This window comes from Limulus polyphemus, unplaced genomic scaffold (assembly GCF_000517525.1).
Source record: "Limulus polyphemus unplaced genomic scaffold, Limulus_polyphemus-2.1.2 Scaffold2528, whole genome shotgun sequence".
NCBI classification, from domain to species: Eukaryota; Metazoa; Arthropoda; class Merostomata; order Xiphosura; family Limulidae; genus Limulus; species Limulus polyphemus.
The window spans coordinates 167062-177835 of NW_013668138.1; the positions used below are offsets into that span (position 1 = coordinate 167062).

General features: G+C 38.3%; 1 protein-coding gene across 2 annotated transcripts in view; it reads left to right on the plus strand.

The window, feature by feature from the left end:
* Nucleotides 1-10210, plus strand: part of LOC106467209 (catechol O-methyltransferase domain-containing protein 1-like) — an 18671-nt gene extending 8461 nt beyond the window's left edge. The window contains exons 2-3 of one of the 2 annotated variants that reach the window (XR_001291318.2): nucleotides 8906-9058; nucleotides 10069-10148. Coding sequence is in view for 1 of the 2 variants with exons in the window: in XM_022395343.1 (XP_022251051.1) it covers nucleotides 8948-9058; nucleotides 10069-10185 (228 nt within the window). In the remaining variant the exon portion in view is untranslated. Of the gene's footprint in view, nucleotides 1-8905; nucleotides 9059-10068 lie in introns of those variants that run through there. The other variant, XM_022395343.1, reaches the window with a different exon arrangement.
* Nucleotides 10211-10774: the final 564 nt, after the last annotated feature.

Here is a 10774-nt window from a genome sequence, read left to right on the forward strand (position 1 = left end):
TATATATATATCAAATTACTGAAACTAGATGTGTCTAAATTATTGATATGTCCTGAGGGCTATAAAGTTGATGGGCATTTCGCTAAGTGCTTCTGTAAGAACAATGTCCAATGATTACTTTTGAGTTTAGGAGATGGTCTCAAGAATTATTGAGGATGGTCTCTATGATACACCAAGGCACTTGTTAAAGAGCTAAGGCATCATAAAGTGCTGGTTTCACTCATTCGTGGCTGAGGAGAGTGGCAAGATGTGTGCACTGAATAAAGTTTTATACACTTCATTAAAATTCTTTCAAATAGCGAATGTGACATCTTGTTTTGATTCTATAGACCTTGGGGCTAGTCAGGAACCTTCCAAGCCAACAAAGTATACTGATGATACTCCAAGACCATGTCCAACAGCAAAGAACACAATAGGATGTGACGAAAAAGTGATACATGACACATTGAATCATTGTGATTGCAACGATGCCATACCTTACTGTACATTGAGTCACCTTTAGTCCAAGGGAGCTACATTTATAAGAATGCATTCATCTTTGGGCATTAAAATTCAAGACTACATCAGACAGCTGAGGACATTGGGATGTGATTACTAAGTGTTGCATGGCATGTTTCTTAATTATGATTCCATGTACAATTGTTTACTAAACTGTCCTGCTATGACCTAAGCCTTAGGATGCTGCAGCTGTTATGGTTATTTGATTGAAATCAATAAATGGAAGGGGCATTCATTTCTTTTCAAGCTGTCAAGTTTTGTTTATAGTACAGTGTATGCATTATAGTTTGATTGTCACTTGATTATTTGGCAGTTAGGACACTGAGTTGTTTGAAAAATCAATGAATGAAAATGAGTTAAGATCCTTGCTTTCAGAGCTATCAAGTAACGTTTCATGGGAGGACGTATGTGTAGTACATCGTGTAATAGTCACTTTATTATTTTAACAGTTAAGATGGTTGAAAATTAACAACTCAGTCACTCAGCATTAATAAGTGGTATTTTACAGCGAGATATTGGTTTGAAATTATTCAATAATCATTTCATCTTATCTAGTGAATTGTAACAGAATTTCTGCTAGATACAAAATTAGGTTGTTGAAATTGTGAGATGAAAATTCCAAGAAAGTTACAGTTTAACCAACTGTCAGTGATGACCAGGGGTTCTGAAAAATAAACGAAAAGGACTTTGCAATCCTGCTTCATAATCACTACTCACCTCTACACAGAACAGTTAGTCAGTATCCTGCACTACTGCCAAAAGGTTTTGTGCATGCACCAAGCCTTTGAAAAACTCCCACCCTACATGTAATGATGTATATTGCCAGTCTATGGTACAATAAATGTTAGACTGTACCTCTCCACAAAGATGGCACACTCTTCATGCCCAGTACCCCTCTTGAGCACTTTATGCCCCTCTCTCTACCCAATGAGGATCAGGTAATCCCACTTTCATCTGTTACCACTTTGATGTCACTGGCAGATGGCATTATTTCTCTTACTCTAGTTGATTTTGCTGATTCTTGGGATACCTTGATATTCGTGTTTATGTCAATTTCTTTTTTTTGTTTCAACAAAGTGTCAACCTCCATTTGCCATGTCCTTCCAGACCTACAGAATCTTACTCTGGGAAATATGGTCGAGATTCTTTCTCTTTCCTTGAGGTTCAATATAGTGAATATCTTCTTTCAACTTGGAGACCTTCTTCTCCTACTTCATCTCTTTCTCGCTCTCAATTTGCTTGTCTTCATCTGTTACTTTCTCAGTTTCTTTGCTATCACCTTCTATTTGAGGATTCACATTACGACCAGGACAGCTTTACTGGGAAAAATTGCACCTACTGTTCTCCACCTTGGCCTCAGTTTCTTCTCGTGCAGTCTTCCAGTTAACTTGGTTTCTTTGTTTCTAGAATGTGTTTGGTCAGAATACCTCACTTTGGGATGGAGTTTGGCTCCCATAGTTTTATCTCAGGAACTCCATTTGGCACCTTTCCTTTCAGATGAGGATTTTTGGAAGATCCTTATACATTAGAAACTCAAGCCAGGGCATTTTGTCAACAGTTATCTTTATGTAATTTGTTTCCCCATTATCTTGGTACAAGAGGATCCAGTAAGTTTCTTATCCTTGGAAGCCTTATAGTGTCGTTCCCTCTCCTGATCTTCATCTTCTCACTATTTCCAATGTCCATCCTTCTTGCAGAGCTAGCTGTCATGGGTCTGAGAGGTAACTTGTTTATCTTTTTGTGTCTCCCTGTTTATGGTGTGGTGAGAACTGAAATCTACAACTTTGCACACTTGTGGACTCTTTTTGCAGAAGACCAGCGTGTCAAACAGGTACTTTCTCGGGAGCTTTCACTGAATATGTACTCTCAACCTCCTTTTTCTTCTCCTGTAGTATTTACGCCCTCCTTGTGTCTTTGGTATGTGCAGTTTTTTGCCATACCTTGGTTCAAGATGGAAGGTCTTCTCAATCTCAGGTGGTGTTTTCTCCTGGGTTATGAATGATTAAGGTCGATGTTGTAAATGCTCTTCCTCACATTCTGATATGTCTGACTGCTCAATGCTTCTTCTGTTTCATTCACTACAGTTGGATATTTCTATCCCTACAAAGAAGCTAGAGTCCTCAAAAGAGACAGACCACTCACACAGGAAGAGAACACATGACAGCTTTGGTAATCATAGACTTCATGTCTTAAAAAGGTGAAAAGATTGTTAAGCCTACTCTGCAAATACGTTGAAAAAAGCCCCCAAGTGAATCAGATAAATCAGATATTAGGTAGGAATCAGTACTTACTTGGAGGCAGATTGAACAGCCAAGCAAAATGAGATGACACCTGAAAAGGGGAAACTGCTGCAAAGGATGCTTCTCTGTATGACAGAAGAAGGAGCTAATCATCCATTGAAATGTGAGTCCCATAAGTACATCCACCATACAAAAGCCCTCAGAAACTGATTGAAGAAATAGAAGGCCATCTCTAACATGAAGGAAATATCCTCCCCCTTATTCCTCTCAAGCATGCCCAAATGCATCCTCTTCAGTGGACTATAAATGGACTATATGTCCAGTGATCTACTGTTTTTTTGTGTCTCTTCCTCCATCTTTTCACCTCTCACTGTGATGGTGGCTTGATTGATTCCTGGACATACCAATTCCACTAACTTGCCTGGATGGGGTGCAGTTCTGGAGACTGACACTATTTCCAGGATCTGATCTCTGGAGTAATGCTTTATACAAATCAACATCCTCATGATACTTGCTGCTGAATGAACATGTGATCATCTTCTGTATCATTTGTCTTATCATTCTCATTATGAAGCACTTCAAAAACTTCTAACTGCTGATTTTCTCTACTGGGCCGACAACTTATTTGTCGGCCTGTAATATCCCAGGATCTTTGACATTGGTAATGGATTGGCTTTCTTACCTGGACCAGATCCTTCCCATGGGGTACATCTCATGTTTAAGTGGTTATATTTACACGTTGGGGTACTCTCATTGACACATTTGTAACTCCTCTCACAACTAAGTTTCCATTGTTTCTGCTCACCTCTCTAGGACTTTGCAGCTCTGACTTTGGATGACCTGACTCAGGATTGGTTCAGTCCATTTCTGTATTGTTGTTAACTAAATTACATCTTTTTTCTGGTGATTTCCTTTTCTTTCTATGGTTCTTAGGAACCCCTTTAAAGACTTTCTTGTCGGCCACCATCCTTGTCCATATCCTCTTTCATTATGGAATATCGTTTTAGTTCTCCAGACTCCCAGGTCTCTCATTCAAATTTTTGGCCTCCTGTTCCATGTACTGTCTTTCTTAAATGATGTATTTTCTTCCCCATCGTGCTTGTGGAAGGCATCACTATGATATTTTTGTCTTAGATGCTTCCCACACTCTACCATAGGGATAGATTGGTTTCTTTTTCAGATTGCTCCTTTCTTCTCAAGACCTGGGCTATCTAGGAGGGTGATAAGATGCTTTGCTGTTGATATCTCAGTCAAGACGCCATTTTATCGTGGGTTCATTTACCTTCCACCTCATTGCATGACATGCACATGACATCCTTTTTGCAATGAGAAGTGTTTGAGAGTATCGCTGACTCGTTGGCGTCGAGGGTTGACTCAACCTGTTTGCATACCTCCTCATCTTTGTCTTGTCATTTATCCCATCAACCTGTTCCCATCCCTGTGTCTTCCCCCACCTTCCAATCTCGTACTGGTTCAGGCTGCTTCGGCATCTGTTGTTTGCCATACATATATGGAGAGGCATTGTTTTCAAAACATCCAGCATTGGTGACTATGTTCTTGGGTCAGAGCTGATGGGGGCCAGAATGCTTCACTTTACCCACGATTGGAGGTTCGTTGCAGTAGATCCATGAGTTTGAATGTTGTTTCTGAAGGTCTTGTCCTCCACTTTCATTGTCTCTCACTTCTGTTTTCTTCCCTCCTCCTTGGAATCCCATTTCTTGCTAGCATCTTTGAGATGCAGTTTGGGACTTACTTCACAAGGGTACCATCAAATGAGGAGATCCTTCTCATCTGAGATTTTACTCTCGTCTGTTTGTTGTTACCCAAAAGATGGGGGATTGGTGAAAAGTCATTGCTGAACTGCTTCCTCATCATTCCCAAGTTTACCATAGGGTCATACTTAGCTCTTCATTGGGTTTTCACTCCAGGTTTGTGGATGATGAAGGTCGATGTGTTGGATGCATATCCCCATCTCCCCTGCATCTGGACAGTATCTTCACTTTGTTCATCATGGACATGTGTTCCAATTCAGGCACTTCTGTTCAGACTTGACTTGGCTCCATATGTGTTCTGTCGAGTGATCCAGGCTTTTGCCTGCCTACTTCATTCCAGAGACCTTTGCTTCTACCATTATATGGACAACTGGCTGCTTCATGCTTCCTCACAAGAATACTCAGTCCTACATATTCAGTTTCTTCTCCAGGAAACTGCCATGGTGGGTTGGCTTGTCAAAGTGGTGTAGTCTTTCCTCACACCTACACAATATTTGGCTCATCTCCATGTGTTTTTCAACATCCTCCTTAGTCGAGCTTAAACTTCTGTACTTTGGTTGAGAGGAATAGAACATTTCGTATGGAGCATCTCATCCTCTCCTACTACATTAGAGGTTCTCTCTCTTTTGGGGATGGGGTTTCTCTAAAAACCATCATTCCTCTTGGTCGCATCTACATGTACCGATTCAGTGGGTTTTTATAGACCAATGGACCAACTTTGCCTGGTGGTTGGATTGGGACAATACTACTGTGGGTGTTTCCCTTCCACCTCCTTGTCTGGAATGTCACCTTTTTACAGATGTTTCTATTTCCAGTTGGGAGGGGGATATATCGACAATCAGAAGGTTTTGGAGCATTGGACTCTTTCCGAATCCTCTCTCCATATCAATCCCTTGGAACTTCTTGTTGTTCATTGATTTTTACCTCATTTTCTGTGGGATCTACAGGGTCTATTGGTAATGGTCCATTCCAACAATTGTACAGTCATTTCGTACATCATCAGGCAAGAGGGCACTCAGTCAAGAGACCTCTGTTTTCAAACATTTGATCTTCTGTATTGGGTCCACAGCCATCATATCACTTTGTTGGCATGTCATATTCCAAGTGCCCTGAATTTGTTTGTTGATTAGTTTTCCTGTCCCAACAAGATTCTCCCTATAGAGTGGTCTTTGGATCTTTGGGGTTGTGGGCTTGGTGGGTATCCCAGATTGGGTTACTTTTGCCACTTATCTCAATATACAACTTCCCCAGTAGCAGTTGATGCACTCTGTCGACATTGGACAGTTGGTACTTATATACACATCCTCCTATTTGTCTCCTCCCAAGGGCCCTTGCCATAATTCAGAACACTCCATGTTGTGTTCTGTTGGAAGCTTCATATTGGCCGGCTCAAACATGGTTTCCACTGTTGTGCTGGCTTTTGATGTTGCCCCTTCCTCTTCCTTTATCTCTGACACACACCTTCATCAGCCCCACTGAGGTCTGTGTTATCTGTCCATTACCATGCTCCATCTTCAAGTGTGATATTTGTCCAGTTCTTTGCCCTGAAGGACCAGACTTTCACAACACGTAGCTTCCTTCATTTCCTTCCAGTTCATCCTTCCTCCATGACTGTTTACCAATATGAGTGGTACGCATACTGATGTTGGTTAGTCAGATGGGGTTATACTACTGTTCCTCACATAACATCCTTTTTGACAGGGGCCTTTTGGATCCAGCTCTGTGGCGAGTATTACCTGACAAGGTACACTTAGTCTTAAATCCACACTAAATGACCTGTGATCATATAAAATGCTAGATGATTGTAACATTGAGGCTCTTCCTGCCACGAACCTTGATGTAAAATTTCAGATGCTTCCAGGTGTTGTTTGATTGACCCTGTCACCATGTTTTTTTTTTGGTTTCAAAATACAATTTCCTAACACATACCCAGGTCATTTTATGCCAACCACTGTGATGGGGTGTTCCACAGGACTGCTCATAGGTGTGTCTCATGATCTTTTACTTCATAAATATGGTCGTCCCACACTGTGGACTCCTGAAGTAACATGAGTAAAGCAGGCAGAGATTGCCGCCCATCTCTGATGAGCTGTGGCATTTGATGCTCCTCCTACTATGGACTTGATGCTGCCAGGTGAAGGATGATGCACTCCACCATGTATATATATATATATATATATCACAGTTTGCCCCTCTCGTGGCCTGGTGTTGGAGGTGTGCACCTGTGGAATTGAGTTATTGGTATGGAAGCTCCTCTTCCCTGCTGTCACCCGTTTTTTGAGGTTAAAGGCAAAGGAACCTCTTCCTACCTCGGATGTGATGTACAATTCCAGATGCCACGATGTGTTGTTTGAGGTCGAACTCCCACTTACAGTCTGTCACACCCTAGCCACTCTAGACTGAGGGGAGGTCCCATTATGTATGTAATTTTTCTTGGGGTCCCTTCTTTATTTCTGCCCATTTGGCAACACATTACTCACAGGCGATGAATATTCCTGGCTCAGAAGTGGTGTGGTTTTGTTGTTTTTAGTTCCTTCTTACACACCATGGTTTTCCTTTGTGCAATTCCTAAAGGGAGATCATCTTCTCACTGGCCCTACACCTGTTCAATGTCGGATTCCAGCTTTTTATGAGAAGAGGTAAGATATTGTATTGGAAGTTAACATTTTCTTAAAATGAAAATGTATTTCCAATAGATACTTACCTCCATTTACATTTCCCGCCTGTCCTCCCCACTTCCAGTGTGGTTTCTAGTGATATGACCAATCTCGAAGTGGTTAACAGCTGCAAGATCAGAGAGGGTGCTAGTTACAATAGGGGTAGTGTCGCTCTCCTATTGGTGGAGGGTTGCTGCATAATCATTTGCATGTTAGTATGTAAATATCTCACGTTAACATGCATGAGGGTAAATTTGCACCAGTAGAGGGCAATATAACTCAATAAAGCTTTTTGTGAGGGAGGTAAGTATCTATTAGAAATACATTTTCAGTTTAAAAACACGTTAACATTTAAAACAAAAATGTAAAAGATTAATGGATTTGGATTGAACATGGTGATCACTAGGTGTTGTTTGAGGTTGAACTCTCACTTTCAGTCTGTCACACCCTAGCCACTCTAGAGTGATCACCCTGCAAAGATAATTTTCCCATGAAATTTTTTGTTTCACAGGATGTAAATGGAATAGATGTTTCCGAAGATGGAAGATCTGATGTTAATATAATTATTGCTGTGCAGTGATACAACGGTGTGTGTGGAAGGAACTGAAAAGGACTGCAAAATATGATAATCATATAACGATACTATATTTCACTCAGACATGACATTGAATCAGTAATAACGTTATATGGCCATATATAGGCTTTCTAAACTAATGAAAAAATGTTACTATGACTAACTTGTATTACTTGATAGGTATATGAGTATCAATATTTTACTTAAATTACTAAATAATAGAAAGACATCTTGAATATCAATGTTTTGTGTTCATTGTCCAATAACAGAAACACATCTTGAATATCAATGTTATGTTTTCATTGTTCAATAATAGAAACACATCATGAGTGTCTTGATTAATGGTATTTGTTCACAAACAGCCAACAATGTGAGAAAAAACAAACATAACATAATGTTTTGGGACAACATGGGACCTATTGGTCCATCTCAGCTATTCTATCCTCTAAACTAAACTAAAACTATTAATAAATAAATTAAAAAAAATCTCAAAGCCAGTCTTTATCATTCATTTACTTATCAAGCTTTCTCTTAAACTCACTTAAATTTACTGCCTCCGAAGGCAACCCATTCCAAAGACCAACCACGCTGTTAGAAAAATAAAATTGTCTTAGCTGAAGATGACTCCTACCTTGCCAAAATTTATATTTGTGTCCCATAGTCCTACTATTCTCACTGTTAAGTATGAAAAAAGATGATGCATCAACATTATCAATTCCTTTTACAATTTTAAAACAGCTCACTCAGACTCTCCCAACAACTCTTTTTTTTTTTACTATACCATAATCTTGGTTACCATGGTGTAAAAAACCATTATGTTATGAACACTGTTAACAGTGTTCATAACATAATATTATAAATATTCCAGTTCCATGGGAAGTTTTGGTACACAGTGCAACAGTGTTCATAACATAATATTATAAATATTCCAGTTCCATGGGAAGTTTTGGTACACAGTGCGCACTGTGTACCAAAACTTACCATGGAACTGGAATATTTATAATATTATGTATAATAGAAAGAAGAAAAAAATGTTTATGACATGAAGAAGAGATAAAGCTTGAGAGTATGGAAAAGATAAGTATCTTGTTAATTAATTGTGTTTTATTAATGAAATATCATTTTAAAATCAGTTATTGCAGGTAGTATGTTATTTCGTTGCAGGTATCTACGGGTTTTGTTTGTTAAAACAAGTAGCATTCCAATATGGATCTAACTAACAGAGAAAAGAAAAGCTTTGAAAATCAAGACCCTGTCAATGAATATATCAAACAGAATTCTTTTCGACTGTCTCCTGCTCAAAAGAAACTATATGAAGTAAGCAAACATCAGTATTTGTAACTTTGATAACTCTGATTTTACTTTATTAAGGAAGTTCAAAAAATTGCTTGCTTTGTATTATAATAATTTTTTTAATATGCATCAATTTTTGAAACACAACTTTTTAGAATATTATCATTAAACTACATGCATAAACTAAGAATTTTACTTGAATAATTCAAACACTACCATAATGTATCAGCTGTTAATAAGTCACATAGTCCTGATGGAATCAACTTCTAACTTCTTAGAATTACAAATAGTTTTTAGAAACCCAGTTTTAAGTTTCCTTTGTAATTACTGTTTCTCTTCAATTATGTTCCAGAATGCTGTTAAGAATCCCCTGCTATTTAATAAGTTGAACCCTTCATATCATCTTACAATATAATTATTTTTCTGAGGAGGGATACTATGATGATTATGGGGATGGAAGTGTTAGTTTATAGGTATAAGTTAAGATCTCATAACCTTTCTCTTGAGAAAGGAAGGGTAGTAGTTGATGTTATTGAAATTTATAGAATTATTCAGGGGATTGATGATTTTTTTGTGCTGTATTCTAAATATAATAAATTGAGAGGACACAAGTTTAAGATTTGTAAAGATGCACTTCAGTTAAGACAGTTTTATATGTCTAACAGGGTGATTAGCTTTTGAAGTGAGTTGCCATTGACAGTAATGAATGCCAGTAACTTACAGGGCTTTGAGAAGGGAATTTTTACTGTTCTTAAGCATAGGTGTGGTAAGACAGCCTGGAAGGACTAAATGGTCCTTTGTTGTCCATTATGCTATATTCAACAGAACATTTAATATTAATAAATGTTTCTAAGCGTGTTTGTTTCGTCCCTAATCTTGACACATCTATTTAAAAAGTGCAGTGAAGGACATGTTTATAATATCTTCCAATCGTCTTTTGTTCTGTATTTTAATTATTTTTAACAGAAATGATATGTGTAATGATTAAGAAATGTTTGCAGTCTCTTCCATTGTGTTTTTCTTTCTTCTTGTAGCTTACTCTGACACATCCAAAATATCACATGATGGGAGCACCAGAAATTCTCCAGCTTTTACAGAATTTGATACGTGCCATCAAAGCAAAATATGTCATTGACATTGGTAAGTTTTAGGCTCACACACCTTGTCATGATACAGGATCTGATTGATTTGTATATTGCTGCCATGATACAGTATGTGATTGATTTGTATATTGCTGCAACATTACAGTATGTGATTGATTTGTCTATTGTTGCCATGTTACAGGATATGGTTGATTTGTATATTGCTGCTATGTTACAGGATGTGGTTGATTTGTCTATTGCTGCTATGTTACAGGATGTGATTGATTTGTCTATTGCTGCCATGATACAGTATGTGATTGATTTGTATATTGCTACCATGCTACAGGGTCTGATTGATTTGTATATTGTTGCCATGTTACAGGATGTGATTGATTTGTCTATTGCTGCTATGTTACAGGATGTGATTGATTTGTCTATTGCTGCCATGCTACAGTATGTGGTTGATTTGTATATTGTTGCCATGTTACAGGATGTGGTTGATTTGTCTATTGCTGCCATGATACAAGATGTGATTGATTTGTCTATTGCTGCTATGTTACAGGATGTGATTGATTTGTCTATTGCTGCTATGTTACAGGATGTGATTGATTTGTATATTGTTGCCATGTTACAGGATGTGATTGATTTGTATATTGCT